This window comes from Castor canadensis, chromosome 2 (genome assembly GCF_047511655.1).
Source record: "Castor canadensis chromosome 2, mCasCan1.hap1v2, whole genome shotgun sequence".
NCBI lineage: Eukaryota > Metazoa > Chordata > Mammalia > Rodentia > Castoridae > Castor > Castor canadensis.
The window spans coordinates 182,531,486-182,549,175 of NC_133387.1; the positions used below are offsets into that span (position 1 = coordinate 182,531,486).

General features: G+C 49.4%; 2 protein-coding genes across 4 annotated transcripts in view; one reads left to right on the forward strand and one right to left on the reverse strand.

Moving 5' to 3' along the window:
• The first annotated feature begins 1,331 nt into the window (after window positions 1-1,331).
• Mcam (melanoma cell adhesion molecule) lies at window positions 1,332-9,139 on the forward strand. The gene is made up of 16 exons (XM_020183939.2): window positions 1,332-1,481; window positions 3,191-3,321; window positions 3,413-3,620; window positions 3,699-3,769; window positions 3,866-3,953; window positions 5,141-5,320; window positions 5,440-5,561; window positions 5,660-5,822; window positions 5,918-6,036; window positions 6,113-6,254; window positions 6,391-6,512; window positions 6,613-6,754; window positions 6,846-6,941; window positions 7,117-7,264; window positions 7,579-7,696; window positions 8,161-9,139. Exons 1-16 carry the CDS (start codon window positions 1,415-1,417, stop codon window positions 8,188-8,190), a joined length of 1,947 nt encoding a protein of 648 aa, XP_020039528.1. The 5' UTR covers window positions 1,332-1,414; the 3' UTR covers window positions 8,191-9,139.
• The window catches only part of Cbl (Cbl proto-oncogene), a 76,542-nt gene continuing 65,241 nt past the window's right edge, over window positions 6,390-17,690 (reverse strand). For all 3 annotated transcript variants that reach the window (XM_020179197.2, XM_074066553.1, XM_020179198.2), the window contains one exon: window positions 6,390-17,501. In XM_020179197.2, the coding sequence (XP_020034786.2) occupies window positions 17,212-17,501 (290 nt within the window). In that variant the 3' untranslated portion in view covers window positions 6,390-17,211. The remainder of the gene's footprint in view (window positions 17,502-17,690) is intronic.

Here is a 17,690-nt window from a genome sequence, read left to right on the forward strand (position 1 = left end):
GGGAGGAGGGCTCAGCAAGGCTCTGAAAGATGAGGCTGATGTGGTTTGCCAGTCATTTCTGCGTCATCAAAACTCTACTCAGAGCAGTCTTTCAAGTCACCTAGCCATCTCTATTTGCTGCCTCACTCTGCTCCTCCCTCAGCCAGTTGAAAGGCTGCCCACAGGAGGACAGACCTCCACTCCAAGCCAGACCCCTGCTGTGAAGGCGTTCCAGCAGATGTGAGGTGTTTGCAGAGGGCCAGGGTACTGAGGTCTTTGTGAAACAAGAGGCACCCTCCTCCCTGGAGACGAGTTCAAGAGACCAGAAGACCTGAGGAGAAGCTGGGGTTTAGGGAGGAAGGTAGCAGTAGGATTTCTTATATCTGTGCTGTGTGGCAGACCTGGCTTAGGCAGGGCTGCCAGGAACCAGATCTGACTCCTCTTCTGTTTGCCCCTTCTCCAGCTGCTGAACTATGATCTATGGGGTTGGGGGAGTCAGTGGGAGGGGCTTTCATCCATCCAGAAGAGCGACTGGTTTCTATGGCTCAAGCTGGGGACCCTACACCCATCAACTCAACTCCTGCCTCTCTTTTCTTCAATCAGGTGAGGGGAAACTGAGTCCCAGGCCAGGTTCAATGAGTGCAGAGGGCAGGAACAGAGTTCCCTAGGCCTGGGCGTGGACAAAGCTTGAACACCTTGGACCTGTGAATTCAGCCCCCTCCCTTTCTTGTCCAGTCAAAGAGGAACTTGCAGGAGCTTGGATGTGAGGAGACAACCCAGACGGCACTATTTCCACCCCCACACCGCAGGCAGGCACCTCTGGGTCTGTGAGACCTGGCACACAGTTCTTCCCCTAAGGCTGCCAAGATAGCGAGACACCGGACAGTGCCAGGCCGGCAGCAGCCGCAGCGGATCAATCGTTCTAGGAGGCGACCAAGGCCAGTCCAATTTCTCTATAGCAGGGAAGAGGAGCCTGAATGGGAGGCCCCCATGGGGGACTCCACGGACCTGATCTGCTGCTGCTGCTCTGCTAGGAGGTCCCCCAGGGCCACACTGGAGCTGAGCGGGGGGGGGGGGGGTGTTGAGCGCTGCTGTTGCGCCCTGGAGCGGCTCTGGGCATCGCGGCCCGCTTCTCGCAGCCGCCTTGGCCAGTCAGTCCGGCCCCAAGACACCTGTCACTGGCCTCTCAACCTTCCCATGCCGGGGGTCTGGAAGGTAGGCGCCGGCCTACGTCTGTCCGGCTCCGGAGCGCAGCAACCCGGCCAGCGCGCCGGGGCCCGCCCCCTAAGGCTGCAGCGCGCGGGGCGGGGGTGAGGGGGGCTGCGCGGGGCGGGGCGGGGCGGCAGGCGCTCGGGGCCCCCTCCCCCGCCCCCCTGACGTCAGCCCCCGGCAGCCGCTAGCTCCTCACTTGGCTCTCTCCCTCCGGCCGGGAAGCATGGGGCTGCCCAGGCTCGTCGGTGCCTTCTTGCTGGCCGCCTGCTGCTGCTGTCGCTGCGCCTTGGGTGAGTGAGTTCTCTGGGGGACCCGCGCCCCGCAAGGCCGGGGGCGCTCGGGGAAAGTGTCGGGGAGCAGAGCTGGCAGCGGGGCGGGGCCGGGGATCTGTGCTCCAAACGCGCGCTCGTGGTCCGGGTCCTCGGCTCCCAGGAGCTCTGCGCGCGTGCAACTCTTCTTCGCCGCTAGTTTGCAGCCTGGATCTGAGAGTATCCCGGGAGCAGGACTAGGGAAGCGGGGAGGAGACTGCTGGAAGGGTGGGACCGAGCCTTTGGGGGCGCTGATGTTGGGGGTCTTCCCGCAGGTGCTCTCTCTGGGGATCCATGGCTGGAGGCGCAGCTAGAGCGCATCCCCAGTCCCTGAATTCCGCTCCCGCCTGTTGCTGGAAAAGGCAGTTTCCCTAGCTGGAGGGGGTGCGCCGACCCCTCCCCCTCCCGCCTGGGCCTCGTGCCAGGCTGGAGGTGAGCGAGAGGAGGAGGGACAGCGGCTCCCGCCCAGGCTGGGCGTTGGCAGGGGCTGAGGACCGAGTGGGTCGCCTCGCGCCTCCCCAGCCGAAGGGATCACAGGTGGCAAAGACTTTCCAGAGTGGAAGGTGCCTGTCAAATTATGTTAGGGGTCACATTAAGGTGGAACAAGCGCCTTGGCACCTCGGAGCTTTTTTTCTGGAACCGTCTAGTAGCTGGGTGCTCCAGGGTCCATGTTGCCCTTGCATGGCCCACATCAGCGTTGCGTGTTACTTTTGGCTCCTGATCCCGGTCCCAGCTACTGTCCAACTGGGCAAGGGGAGGGCTGGGCATGACCCACTTTGCTGGCCTCGTGCCCAGTGCCAACCACGTCCCTGGGGTGCTCCAGTCTACTGCCGCCAGGGCTGACCTTATTTCTGGGGAAAGGGCTAAGCCTGGCTACACAGCTGCAAGTCTAGCCCCACCCTGCCCTGCTCTTCTAGCTCTGGAGAAACAGAAATCCAAGGCTTCTGCTCAGGTTGAAAGACCACTCCACTTGCCCACCCTGCCTGGGAGCCAACCAAAGGCAAAAGCCCAGGCATCCCATGGTCCAGCCAGATGGTGTGGAGTGACATCACCTCCTCACAGGCTGGCAGCATGCTGGCACCACTGACATCACTACTGCCCACTGCCTGGCCCTTGCCCTGACCCCTGGGGAGACCTGACCTCTGAATATTATCCAGACTCCCAGGATGGGGTCTTCTGATTGTGCGTGGAATGGTCAGTTGACATGCTGCTATAGGAGCTCCTGACCAGAGTTGGCCCACTGTGTCTTCCGGGGGGATTTAGGGAGAGGATTTGGGGAGATAGAGAGTAGAATAGTGACGTCTTCCCCTGGGGGTGGACACAAAGGGGCCTGTGTGCCCCAGCCTGGCACATGCCTGGCATTCCCACACTCTGAGCTCACTCAGGGAGGGGAGGGGGCCTTCCTCTTGGCCCTGAGCCCATATTGCCCCTCTCTCTGCCCCTTGCCAGCCTTGCCTGGGAGGTGCCCAGTGTTCATTTTCTGCCCTGAGGACCAGGGATCCCCCTGCACTAGGAGAGGCTGGCCTCAGGGTGGGGGGGGCAGCAGGATGAAGTTGAGGGTTAGGAGAGGACAGGGCTTTTCCAGAACCTCTGAGTGACAGAAGAACAGCTGCAGCGAGCCATGTGAGGGAGGGGACAGAGGGCAGCTGGAACTGACACAGCTGCTGGGGTAAAATGCTCCCTTTCCCCAGGTGTGCCAGGAGCGGCAGAGCAGCCCGCGCCAGAGCCGGAGCTGGTAGAAGCAGAGGTGGGCAGCACGGTCCTTCTGAGGTGTGGCCCTGTACACTCCCCCGGCAACCTCAGCCACGTGGACTGGTTTTCTGTGAGTGCTCAGACTTGGGAGGGCAGAGGTGGGTGGGAAGTTCTGCCCCCAGGCAGCCCAGGGCCCTCTTCTCTCTGTCCCTTCCCCTCAGGTCCACAAGGAGAAGGAGACACTCATCTTCCGCTTGCACCAGGGCCAGGGCCAGAACGAACCTGGGGAGTACCAGCACCGCCTTAGCCTCCAGGGTCCAGGGGCTACTCTGGCCCTGAGTCAGGTGGCTCCTCATGACGAGCGCATCTTCCTGTGTCGGAGCAAGCGCCCTCGGCTCCAGGACCACCGTATCCAGCTCCATGTCTACAGTGAGTGTCCCGTTTCCGCCTTCAGGGAATTGTGTGTCATGGCAGGAGGTGCTCCCGTTCATTTCCCTTCCTTTGTAGAAGCTCCAGAGGAGCCAACCATCCATGCCAATGTCGTGGGCATCCCTGTGGACAGCAAGGAGCTTGGGGAGGTGAGATATACCAGAGTGGCCAGATGGTAGACAGGGGCTAAGGCAGGGCTTGGGGGGGTGTCAGAGGCAGGGAGACTCACACCCTGTCCTCCTTAGGTTGCTACCTGTGTAGGGAGAAATGGGTACCCCATTCCTCAAGTCATCTGGTACAAGAACGGTCGGCCCCTGCAGGAGGAGAAGAACCGTGAGTAGTCCTTGGCTGTGTACCACATAGGAACCACCTAACGTGCTCTTTTAACTTTTACTGAAGAAAAAAAAAAGAAAAAAGTTGTCTGAGTGATGTTTGGAAATACTTTCCTAAGAATTTAAACAGTACAGAAAAGCTAGTAATTCCTTTCCTTTTTGGACCAGATTCTCTCAGAAGTAACCTCTGCTGTTGGTCAGTATCTTCTTTCAGGCCTATTTCTGTGTATTTCCTCATTCATGCAACTATCTCTAGAAGCCTATAGGCTCATGTTTATTATTTAAATTATTGTTATTATTTTTATTTTTGCGGTACTGAGGTTTGAACTCAGAGCCTACACTTTGAGCCACTCCACCAGTCCTTTTTTGTGATAGGTTTTTTTCAAGATAGGGTCTTGTGAACTATTTACCTGGGCTGGCTTTGAACTGCGATCTTCCTAATCTCTGCCTCCTGAGTAGCTAGGATTACAGGAGTAAGCCGCCTGTGCCTGACTCTAAATCAGTTCTTAACCAGGGGTGATTCTGTACACATTCCCTCGCCCTCTCCCCTCCCCTCGGGATATTTGACAGTGTCTGGAGGTGTTATCGATTGTCACAAGTACGGGGACCTCTGGCATCTAATAGAGGTCAGGGATATTGTTAAACATCCTACAGTGCACAGGAGGGCCCCGCCACAAAGAATTAATTCTGGTCCAAACATCAGTAGTGCTGAGGGTGAGAAACCCTGATCTAAGTGGTAATGTGCAGCATACATGCTTACACGACTTCTTTTGTGCAGTCCTTCCAGGTCAATCTATTTAGATGTACCTGCTTGTTTTGCCTACCATCAAATTTTCCAAACTGTGAATATGATGTAGTTTAAATTAGGCATTCCTACTAGTCTGACATCTCAATTTTTAACATTTTTTAAATTTTTTGGTGCTAGGGATTGAACCCAGAGCCTTGCACATGCTATGCCACTGAGCTACACCTCTAATCCTTTCATTTTTCCTCACAACTAAAGCATTATGGGCACATATTCTTGTATGTGTTCTCCTGTGTAGTTTTTCTAAGTGTTGGGTTGCATTTGACCCTGACCCTGTACAGGGGCAGAGGTCTTTAATGCCCCATCCCCCAATCAGCCCCCTTGGAGACCCCAGAGTGGGCTTAGAGGTGAGGCTGAACCTTGCTCCCCTGCTCCTTGTCCAGGTGTCCACATTCAGTCATCACAGATTGTGGAGTCAAGCGGCTTATATACCTTGCAGAGTGTTCTGAAGGCACAATTGGTTAAGGAAGACAAAGATGCCCACTTTTACTGTGAGCTCAGTTACCGGCTCCCCAGCGGGAATCACATGAAGGAATCTAAGGAAGTCACCGTCCCTGTTTTCTGTGAGTGCTGACCTGTTCTTCTGCTCTTTGGGGTGGGCTGGTGAAAACTCCTGCTGGCCCCTTCCCATCCAGCCCAGGGCCACCTCTTGGGCTGACAACCACACCCTTTACCCACACAGACCCTGCAGAAAAAGTATGGTTGGAAGTAGAGCCCATGGGTATGCTGAAGGAAGGGGACCATGTGGAAATCAGGTGTTTGGCTGATGGCAACCCCCCGCCCCACTTCAGCATCAACAAGCAGGTATGGGTGCACCCATGCTGCGTGCAGACAGGGTACAGGCAGAGATGCAGGCGGAGTGGCAGGAGGGGTTCTCTGCTCACCCTTTCATGCTCTCCTAGAACCCCAGCACCAGGGAGATGGAGGAAGAGAGAACCTCAGACAATGGCATCCTGGTCTTGGAGCCTGCCCAGAAGCAACACAGCGGGCTCTATGAGTGTCAGGGCCTGGACTTAGAAGCTATGATACCACTGTTGAGTGACCCCCAGGAGCTGCTGGTGAACTGTGAGGAGCTGCGGGCCCAGGACCAGGGGGCCAGGCTGGGAAAAGAGGGAATGGGCTCTGCTCTGCCCAAGCTGACACCATTTTTGTGCCCCTAGATGTGTCTGATGTCCAAGTAAGTCCTGCAGCACCTGAGGGCCAGGAAGGCAGCAGCCTTGTGCTAACCTGTAAGGCAGAGAGTAACCAGGACCTCGAGTTCCAGTGGCTGAGAGAAAAGGTATGCAGGTGGATCTGGGGCTATGGGTGACATCAGCTTGTTCCTTCTCAGACCTCTGATCCTCCTGTCATCCCAGACAGGCCAGGTGCTGGAAAAGGGTTCTGTGCTCCAGTTACACAACCTTAAACGGGAGGCAGGGGGAGGCTACCTGTGCATGGCATCTGTCCCCATTGTTCCTGGCCTGAACCGCACACAGCTGGTCAACGTGGCAGTTTTTGGTGAGGTCCTCTGGGCAGGTCACCCTGAGTCAAGTGGTTTTGAACTCTTTGAAGCAAAGCTGCTTTGCTGTGGAAACTCTGGTGGGGAGGCAGGGGCAGGCTGGCCAAGTTTTCTCACTCTTCCTTGCCCCCTAAGGGCCCCCGTGGATGGCCTTAAAGGAAAGGAAGGTACGGGTGAAAGAGAATGCAGCGCTGAATCTGTCTTGTGAGGCCTCAGGACATCCTCGGCCCACCATCTCCTGGAATGTCAATGGCACAGTGAGTGGGCCTGGCCTACTTTCCCATGCTTTTAGTAATCCCTGCTCAGGCTTTGCAGCCATAACCGGAGATTCTCCCCGCCCCGTCTTCTTCCTCGTAGGCAAGTGAACAAAACCAAGATCCCCAGACGGTTCTGAGCACCCTGAGTGTCCTTGTGACCCCAGAGCTGTTGGCAACAGGCGCAGAATGCACAGCCTCCAACTCCCTGGGCAAAAACACCACTGTCATCGTCTTAGAGCTCGGTGAGGGCCATCTCCCTGCAGAGGATGGCAGGGGCTTGCGCAGGCTCGGGCATTAACTTGTGCTTCTCCTAACCCTTCCCTCTGCTGCTAGTCAGTTTAACGACCCTCACACCTGACTTCAACAAAACCACTGGCCTCAGCACCTCCACGATCAGTCCTCATGCCAGAGCCAACAGTACTTCCACAGGTAAGCCAGGCCTGGCAAGACAGCAGGGCTGTGCCAGGGCTCCCTTTCTGCCCTGTTCCCACAGGGAGTCCTGGTGAGAAAGGTGAGTAGTGGCCCATCTCTGTCAGCCCTGGGCTGGGCGGGGCAGTGTGGCAGCCTGGGGGAGGAAGTGACTAGAAGTGTCTTTGTGCAACAGAGAAAAAGCTGCCAGAGCTGGAGAGCAAGGGCGTGGTCATCGTAGCTGTGATTGTGTGCATCCTAGTCCTGGCCGTGCTGGGCGCTGTCCTTTACTACTTCTACAAGAAGGGCAAGCTGCCCTGCGGGCGGTCGGGCAAACAGGAGATGTAAGCCTGGCGCCGAGGCCCTCATCCCCTCCCCATCTCTTGCTGTGCAGCTCACTGCCTCTTCAGGCACTTTCCCCTGCCTGCCGGGTGCCCACTTGCCCATTAGGAGCAGGAATGGGACGCTGGGTTGGGGCGATCCCTGCTTTACTGCCCACTACCCAGCGTCCATCAACCACACCTTCTTTCCTTACCTGCCTCCCTTGCTGAGCTGTCCCCAGAGAACCAAAGAGCTCATCACCCATACAGCATCAGTCCCAATGGGCCTTCCCCCTCCTTTACCCAGAGTTGCCAACCTCTTACCTCCCTCCTCCCAGCACGCTGCCCGAGTCTCGTAAGAGCGAATTTGTAGTTGAAGTTAAGTCAGATAAGCTCCCAGAAGAGATGGGCCTCCTACAGGGCAGCAGCGGTGACAAGAGGGCTCCAGGAGACCAGGTAGGAGGCAGTTCCTGTGGCCAGTGCCTGACACATCTTCAGGGACTGGGGGCAATGGGCTAATGGTGCTCACTTCGAACACTAACTCTTTCTGTCCTTCGTCCTTGGCTGGAGACGGGGAGCAGGCCCATTTGCCTTCTTAACAGTACTCACAGATGGCGGGGTGAGGCAAGTGGCGGAGGGACCCCTGAGAAAGACTGGGAGCAAAGTCTCTACCCTATCACATCACTTTCTCCTGAACAAAGCCTGTGGCTCTGGATGGCCTCCATTTCCCTAATGCAGAGGCAGAGTTGGGGACCGTGTCCTTCCCTGGCCTCCCATACCCATTCCTGCTTCTCCCCTCGGGGCTGCTGCACCCAGTTCATCAGCTTCTGCTTCAACCTCTCCTTCCTTTTTGTGCTCACACCTCCATCCTTGCTTGCCGTCCATGTTCACCCCCGATTATTCTCTCTATCCATTTTTAGGGAGAGAAATACATCGATCTGAGGCATTAGTCACTGAATCACACAGCTCCCTCCCCGCCTGGACTGTTTCTGGCTTCCTGCTCACTTTTTTCCCAGCCAAAGCCTTCAAAGGGACAACAAAGAAGACCCAGCTCACCAATCCAGAGGGTCAGGACCACAGCTGTCCTGAGAAGGACCACACTTGGCCCGGCAGGCCCCCTTTCAGGGACCAGTCCATTTCCATGTCCATTTAGTTGATGCACATCCTAACAATGGGCCTTGGCCTCCCAGGAAGGGGAGGAGTTTCTTGCAGGACATGTTTCCTCCTTACACGTACTATGGCTATAAATCCGTCTTCTACCAGCAGTTTACTGGGGTGTCTTACCCCAGGCTACTTCAGTAACTCAGCTGTACCACTGATGTGAGGATACACAGGGGCAGGGCACCTGTTCCTGGTACAGTGTGCTGTTCACCCGACTCTGGAGAGGACCCCACAATATCCCGAGGCAGCTGCAGAATTCCTGCTGTGCCTCCCTGCTTTCCCCCACCACACCACCACCCTTCAGTCTCTTGTGACATTTTTCTTTGGGCAGAAGCCAGGAACTGATGTCATTTCTTCACGTACATCCCTACAGTGGGGAAGCTGGGCACTACTTTCAAGGGAAGGTGGTTGAGCTTGAGCTCCCCTGTATTCTTGGTGCCCTCAGAATCATGAAACCGAGAGGGGGCAGACTAGAAGACAAAGATGAAGTCAACTGTCCTTGATGGGGATTAAGACTACAGTTATGTTGGCACCAAATTTCCACAAAGTGAGCTAATGGGAGATGGTACTTAAGAGATGAAATATGGGCCTGGCTAGAGCTTCAGGGGTATCGCTCTCTTCGCGCTGTGTGTGTTTGTGTGCGTATGTATATGATTTTGTTAGGTTGTAAATTTACAAATTGTTTCCTTTTTATATAAATGTGTGTGTGTGTGTGTGTGTGTGAATAAGAAAAATAAAGCTTAATTGTCCCAGAAGCCTAATGTTGCTGTCTTAATTGTGGGCATCATGGACGTGGGGGCTTCTGGAACTTAACTGCATCCAAAGAAACTGCTGTCCCTTTGCAGTGGACAGTAGGGATGGGCTTCCTGTTTCTGAGCAAATGGCTTCAGCTCTACTCTAGAGAAGACAGTTCTACCTCTCAGCACACCAAAGGACAGGTCCCCTGCCTCAGCAGAGCAGCTTACAGGGCCAGGCAGGCTGTTGGCCAGGGGCTGTGCCCCATTCCTATGCAATCCTGTCACTTGGCACTGCCCTGGAGGCCTCAGTACCCACCAAGGCCTTCCACTCTAGCTGCTCTGTGTATTACCCTCCAGCCCCATATGAACCACAATTCAAGTCGGCTACAACAAAAGAAACTTTATTTAAAAATATTTTTTTTACAGACATTGGTGCTTGAAAAAAGCTCTTTAGTTAACTGTATGGGAATGAAAAAATTAATAAATAACATTAGTATAACAGACCTCTAAATATTAATACATTGGCAAAACAAAATGGACTTAAAATGAAAATGAATCTTAAAGCTCTGCTACTCTCTGTAAGAATATTTACCTTCTGTTTCTTATTCTTTACAGGTGAGAATGATTAAATACTGCTAATATAAACTTTTTTATATTAACGACATTTTTAAAATAGTTCCCAAAAAATCTCATCTAAGTGTCTGTTTTGTTTTCTTAACACTGTTATACAAATTGGGACTCTTCATTGTGGAGAAAACATCAAGTATCAAGTTCTCTCCAGCCCCGCCCAAGCCAAGAATTCCAAAATCTTCAATAAGGAGGATCTTGAAAAGAATTGTATCTACCTACCAATCTTCATTAGTTAAAAAAGGCAGGGAAAAAACTAAGGAAAGAGTAAGGGATAAGTACAATGACACCCTATGGAAAACGTTTTTTGTGTCCCTTACTGCCCATCCTTTGGGGGGAAAACCGGACCCTGTACAGGGCAGGTACTATTTAATGCTTTATGAAGTCTGAAGCCTTTAAATGAAAGGAACCCAAGTCTGAGGAAAGGCAGGAAGTTGAGGCTGGCTCGGGGTCCAGCAAAAAAGAAAAGATAAATGAACTACCTCTCCTCCCAGGAGTCCACCCCACATTTCTCCACATGGCAGGGCTGTTAATAGGTGGCTGGGGCACTTGGAATGATCTCTAGTGTACCTGGACATTTTGGAACATTCTTTCTCTTGCAGGAGACAAGCATCCAGTTTGATAACTAAGCCGCTGATAGGAACCAACCTATCCCAGGATGCAATGCTGTTCTTTTCCAATGAAGACTAATGACGGAAAGGAGACCATAGACATGCTGCACCTGTGTGCCACTGCTGCAGCCACAGAGACTCTTTACTGTCTCTATAATTCTAGGGCTAAGGATACTCAAGGTAGAGGAGCTCAGACTCTGGTATTTCCATATTAAGTCCTAAAATGCAGCCTGGGATACAGTGCTGCCTTAGAAAGGCACAAAACATTTGGCTTTTTTTTTTTTTCTTCACTGTGCTAAAAATTGTTTTGTTTTGAATAAAAGGAAAAAAGGAAAAAGATATATAAGGTTAAAAGTCTCCACAGCCAGAAAACAGATGTAGGAGGTACCTCACAGCTGCCCTGCCCTGCCACACTCAGCATTCAGTCAGCTTTAAACAAGGCCAAGACACCAAGAGTGCTGAGGGAGGTCAGGAGACAGCTCCTGTCGCAGGCTCACTGGCCCAGTCAGGAAAGAGCATGGAGTTGGTACTCCTCAGTAGTTCTCTACCTCTCCAGTTTCAAGACAGCCACTGCAGAGCCACCCTCACCACCACGGGGCCAGAGGTAAGGAAGTGACACACAGGAACCCAACACACCCCACCCAACTCCAGGGCCTGCACAGGGAGGTGCTGCCAGGCCTGAGGAGCTGCACAGCATGTACTGAGCAACCCTCTTCTCTGGCTTCTCATCAGGTTCAAGAAAGTAAACTGTGAGAAGACAATATGGAAGCTTGCCTCAAGTTCAGCTGTGGGGATGAATCAGGAATACAGGGCTGGATGATCAGAACTTTGTTAATTTGTTTGACTGCCAGATCAGTAGGGGATCTGAGGCTTTCAGCCATGGCTCTGTACAAACACAGGGAGTGGTCAGCCACATTTTTCTTAAGCACTGTACTAAGGCAGAGGCTGTAACATCTCCAAACAGCTGCTGGTCAGCAGCTGGCCTTCCACACAGTACTCTCCATCTGGTGCTGAATGAATGTGCAGGGCTCGCTCTGGCTGTCCCTATTTCCCCATCTCTTAGTCTTGTGCTACTTTCTGGAACCAAGAAATACTGATACTTCCTCTTGGAACCAACTGAGATTTGCTGGGACACTGTGAAGGCACATAGCACAACTGTCCTTCTGCTCCTTCACTGAGGAGCCTAGATTAGACTATCAAATACCAGGTCTGCCGGCCACCCTTCCTATGTGGCTTGATGTAGATCTTTGGATTATAAGGTTACTCCTGTGTACACCAAATGCCTCTATCAGTTTAAAAGAGCTGTAAGTAATCCCTTACAACTCAGACAGGTTCTAGATGGGATAAGTAAGATCCAAAGATCCAGACAAGCAGAAGCATAGTTTAAAAAACCATAAACACTTTAACATAGGATTAAAAAAGAAAGCAACCAGACAGGGAAGATACAGGTATTCTGTCTGAAGTTTTTACAGTAAAAGCTATTCTACACTGCAATCTCTAACTTATATCCTGGTAAGTGTCTCCTGATCTATTCTCACCTTGCTCCAGCAAAGCAGTTTCTAAGTGGTGCCTAGGAAAGCATGCCTATGAACATCACTGCAGAGCTCCCTCCCACAGGAGGACAAAGGAGAAGGGGGGTAGAGGGGGCGGGGGTTTGCAGGAGACAGATCAGGAGCCCACAGGATGGACATGTATTCTGTACTAAAACCTGAACACAACCCAGAAGCCCAGGGGTGGCCACAGTGGAAGCTGTGATCTGCTCTCTAAATAATACAAAAAAGGCTAAAGACCTGAGGTTGAATGGAGGCTGAGAAACGCTACCCAGGAACAGGCTAAGCCTCAAGAGGGAGGAAAGTCTTGGACGCCAAGACTCCTAAAGAGAAGGAAAATTAAAAATAAAGAGGGGACAACGATGACAGTGTCCAGAATTATGTTAAATCTAAGAATTTTCTTAATGACCATTCTCACACCTGTCTTTCCACTCTCAAAAAGTCAGGAAAATAGCAGCTTTGCTACTAGTATTGAGGCCTTTCAACGTTATCTACTGAATCTACATCCTCTTCTCTGAGAAGCCCCAGCTCTCACCAAGGACTCTGCCACACCTCTCACTTTTCCCTGAAAGGCTGACTGGTGGTGGATGGACACCTGATATGAAACAAGAGAAACTGGGAATCTGTTCACATGCCTATTTGGGGGCCATATATACAAACAGGCTGTGAAGTAGGAGTAAGGACTGAGTGTGAAGGTTTCCAGTCTAGCACCATTTAAGAACCAACTAAACTTCCTATCTGGGTTCTGTGAAATCAAAGACCATGCACCTCTTGTAATAACTTCCTCTTTTCTTTAGCTTACATTATTTATTTTATCCAAAGGATCTCTAACCAAGAGAGCTTCTGCAATCCCTGTCCTCTTATGTATTAAGAAAGAAAGCTCATGTGCAGACTGAGATCAAAGCTTTATGCAGAGTTAGAATACTTTAGGTTGAATTTTGAAGTTTTAAGGTCTAGGAGAATGGTGATGTGTTTACACTGAGCTCTGGAATCTCTAAGCTCCCCACTCTGAAAGGGAGGAAGACTGACAGAGAGAGCACTCATAGAATCCAGTCTGATCCCTGACTGGCTCTTAGAAGACCAACCCTCTTCAGCCATTCAGTCTTTCTAACACAAAATGAGTTACAAAGGTTGAAGGACAGAAAAACAAACTCCAAATAGTAAATGGGAGATAGTGGCAGGCCCCAAAACGGTAAAAAGGAAACCTTCCCAAAGAGAGGGATTAGGGACACAAGGAATTTGGTAAAAAGATCAAGGAAGGCACTAGATTGAAAGGGGGACTGTAGGTAAATGCTTTCTTAAATATTTAATGCCCTGTCGTGCAATTTTGAGCCAACATACCTTTCAACCCAGCAAACAAATTCCACTGAAGTATGTTAACAAAAGTGAGTATTCATGAGACATGTACCACAGAATCTCCAGGCGTTATGAAAGCTGTAAAAGAAAACAGGGCAATGGGAAAGTCTTACACTCATTTTAACCAGGACAGCTCTGTAAGTAAAGGTATAGAGCTGTGAATAAAAAATGTACGATTGTATTGGGAAGACCTACTTTTTTGGGGAAGGGGGAAAATAGTATGGGGGCTTGAACTCAGGACCTTACACTTGCTACTACCTGAGCCACTCTACCAGCCCAGGGAAGAGCTATTTTAGCATCAAATATATAAGTGCTAGACAGCCCAAGCACAATCTCCCAACACCAATGAACTATCACATGGTGGCAGGGAAGAACATATAGCTGACATTTCTGGCACACAGTAAGCACTCAACACATCTGCTAATGAACAACCAAACTTGCTATAGCCAGGCCAATGGTCAGAATGCTGTTATTCAGTGGACAGTGGTCATTCCAGAAGTCAAGAAGGCAAATAGCAAGAAGGAAATTTTGGGAAGGCCAGTAACTTTTGATTTTCATGATGTGAGGTAGGAGAGCATTCCACATTAATTCCACTGCCGATCATCAAAAAAGACTAGAAGGTATTAATGGTACCTTAAAGGGAATATACACCTGGCCCCTAGTTTGTAAGCAAGTTGTTACAAAATTAATTTCTAAGTTTACTGCTTGGACTATAAAACAAATTTTACTTTCCTATAGAGGAAACATATTTTAAGTTTGAAGAACAGCAATCTCACCCCTCATTTAAAAAAACAATCTACAAAACAGCTGAATGATACTAACAGTACTATTACACTGTGGGCCCTGTGTTAAGAGGAGAAAGGGATTGGAACAATGGCAGAATATGCAGGATGGGTTGGGGACATAGGGATAGTGGAGGAGAATGGCCAGTCACAGGTAGAGATCACCGTTTAAATAAATACTAAAAGATAAAGGCTGAGATGACAAGCTGCCTAGTCTATTATTTAACTAAAAAAGGAGGTAGATTATAGAGCCCACAGGTTTTTTTTTTTACCACGTTAAGAACCTTTCATTTTAGGAGAGTGGGAAGGACAGCTGGGAAAGTCCAGTCCTGGAAACTGCAAGACTGTCAATGAGGCAGGCAATATAAAGCTCTCCAAAAAGACACAAGAAAAGTAGAAAACTGAGTTGAATAAACCAATCTAATGAATTTGAGAAAAAGGAAACCATTAAAGTGGTTTTTATATCAACCATTTGTATTTAGGAGGGGGAAAAGGCATTGGTTTAGCAAAAAGAAAAATAAAGTGAGGGGGGGGAACCTCAAAATAAAGCCTGCTTATAAAAGGGCAATTTAGTTAAATTTAGAAGAAGAACCAAAGAACTAAAAATTGTCATGAAAATGGAGGATGAAGACTTGGTGATTGGTGCCTCAGTCAAAGGAAAATGCTAACAAATTCAAATTTTGAGCTTATCCTCAAAATAAGAACTGCATGAAATCTTCCTAAGGCTTCCTGGCAATCTCTGGCATGGGTGTAGGCACACCCTCAGTGCATCCTCAAGCAATGGTCCCAAACCTTAAATGCCCTCAGACACCAGACAAGTTAACACCCAAGTCAATCAATGATTTACAATCAACACAGGGACTCAGACCCCCAGGTTCAGGGCTGACTCAAAGAGTCACGCAGGTGCTCAGGAAAGGAAAAGATGAAACTGCCTTTAGCTTAGATACAATGGGCAATAATAATCTCGATGGAAGATTTGGATACAGTGAAAAATCAAATGATATATAGCCAGTGCTTTGTTTTCTAATAGATGGGTAGTATCTTCCAAGAAAGAAAAATTACAACACAGATAGGCCTGGAAACTGCCATTTTTTCCTAGTTCTTTGTCTAGGTCTTCAATATTTAAACAACATGCAAAACTGAGTGTTACCAGTTTTGAAGTAGATGGTAGGATACTGTTTCTATACACTAACACTCTCCCCTGCCTTCCTATACCCCAAACACAGGACCTTTTGCACCTGCTGTGGGCTATGCTGTTTCCTGCCATGCAGAGGAGACACTGGGTAACCATGGTACATCAACACAAGTTTCTCTACTGTCTGCTTTGGAAATATAAATAGCTCTAAGGCAAGAGGATAAACCCCAAAGATCTTGGAGTAGCTAGATGCCAAGAGAAGAGTAAGAGAAGGTTTTAATTCCAAAGATGCCAAGACTGGACAGAAAGCTGATTTAAGGAGGATCATTTCTATCTGGACCTAAAGACAAAAGCATGACTTAGATCCTGAGAAAGGCAGATTTATGGGTGAGCCAGCTTGCTTCTGAAAAGGAGAAAGGTACATGCTGCTAGTGAAGTCAGCAGGAGACTCTAGCCAGATAACTGACTGAACCCAAGGGATAACTTAGCAAAAGCTATAGAAACTGACAAGCAGGTATCCAAACTGGACACTGAATCTTCTTTATGAACTTCCAATTATACAAATTGCTGGCCTTTTCCCATACTGTTTTTTACTAGAGTAATCCATTTCAATAATTACTGTGCAGAGCACAGTAATCATATATGGGACCTAAGAAAAGGGAAGGAAGGGAGGAAAGAGATATTCCATTTGCAAAGCTTGAGGCACAAAAGAAAATGAAGTCACTGAGTGGCACCAACGTAGGAAAGGTGTTAATTATCAGCAAAATATTTTACTACCATGGTGGCATTCCCATTTCCTTAAAGGACAAAGAAAAACCACTTCTGAAAAATCTAACCTGGCTCACTTCCAAAAAGGGATACCATATAAACTAAAATTAATTCACAAGAAGAAAAACCAACAGATCTTTACTGTCTATTTTGTGAATTTAGATAGAATATCAATGAAGTGTCCTAAAAACTTCATGGTATTGAAGCCAGAAAGTCATCCTGGAAACTATGTTCTTCCCTTCCTGTTAAGTAGAAAGACTCATGACCTAAACCAGAACACACACCTGGTATCAAGGCAACAGACTTCCACAGGCTATTTCCTGTGGAGGACACGGAATGTATTTGAAGGCCTCTATCTTAAATCAATCATTATGTAATTAGGACAGTTCAAATATCTTAAATGTAATGTTCTTATAGAAATAGCGCTTTGGAGTGACCAGTGTTAGCTGCTAGTATCAAACATGACTGTAGCGATAGAGCAACAGTACTTTCCCTCTCACTTATCTCTACCAACAAACCAACGCCATCACACATTATAAAGAACATCCTATAGGCTGCTGGGTTTCAGTAAGGCTGGTCACAACAAGCCCACCGCCAATGACAGATACCAAGGAAGAAGGAGTTGATGGGGAAAGGACAGAGGGAGAGTTTCTAAAAATAAGATTTTTGCTATGCACATTATAATCTAAGCCAAAGGGGAGTGTAGAAGTTGTAATGTACACAAGGGTTAGGTGCAATACCACAGTAGATGGAAGTCTTTAAATATTCCTTCCTGATCTTCTTGTGCTAATTCCCTGCCTGGGATTAACACACACAGCAGGATAATCTTATAATCATAGGACACACACAACCACAAACAGAGACAGACAGACAGACACACATACACATGGATCACATCCCTAACCCAGGAAAGTCTCCAGTCCTCAATGAGGGTTTACAGCACAATACTGGTTTTGCTGCTTGTGGGACTGCTCCCCAGGTAGGCTGCTATGTAATAAAAGCCCACTCTCTCCAAGTGGGGACTGGAGGACACTGCAAATGCACTCTCAAGATCATACAATAATAAAATACTAGCTGCTCCATTCTCATTCCACTGCTTTGAAATCTTGGAACCATGGGTCTGATACCCATAGGGACAGCAGGACCTCACTGTGAAGTCCCCTAAGAAGCCTCTGCTCTCCAAGTGCTCCTTGAGTAAGAGCCTAGCTCATGGGTCCTCTGAAGCCATAGCAGGGAGAGATGTGCTAGGTGGCTACGTGGGCAGGAGAAGAAATAGAAACAAATTCCCGGAGAATGTTTTTGGCCATTTCAATGTTGTTGTGGGCAATGACCAAAGCTTTCTGAATGTCCTGGTAGGAGTAGCCCTGACTCATGAGGCTCTCAATCTCACTGGAGAGCTGTGGCGAGGGGGCAGTGGCAGGGGTAGCAGTGGCACCACCACCTTGCTGACAGCTACTCGCTTTTCGTTCAGAGTTGATTCTCCGAGGGAATGGTTTGGGGGGCCGCTCAGGAACCTGGGAACCCTCAGTGAAGTCTAGAAAAAAGTAGGAAAGAATATATTTGCAAATCTGGGGAAATTCTCATTTAATGACAATAACAACAGTACTAATAACAATGTGTTAAAATCAAGATATTATTGAATTCCTGCCAATTGGGGGCATGTGCTCTTCTATCACATGGCTGGCTTTTCTTTTTTTAATCTTTTTTTTTTTTTTCCTTGATG

Bases quoted from the DNA above. Each gene is read 5' to 3' on its own strand.
- Mcam (XM_020183939.2), top strand. From the start codon at position 1,415: ATGGGGCTGCCCAGGCTCGTCGGTGCCTTCTTGCTGGCCGCCTGCTGC. The intron at 1,482-3,190 runs GTGAGTGAGTTC...CCCTTTCCCCAG, and splicing joins CTGCTGTCGCTGCGCCTTGG to GTGTGCCAGGAGCGGCAGAG. The intron at 3,954-5,140 runs GTGAGTAGTCCT...CTCCTTGTCCAG, and splicing joins CCTGCAGGAGGAGAAGAACC to GTGTCCACATTCAGTCATCA.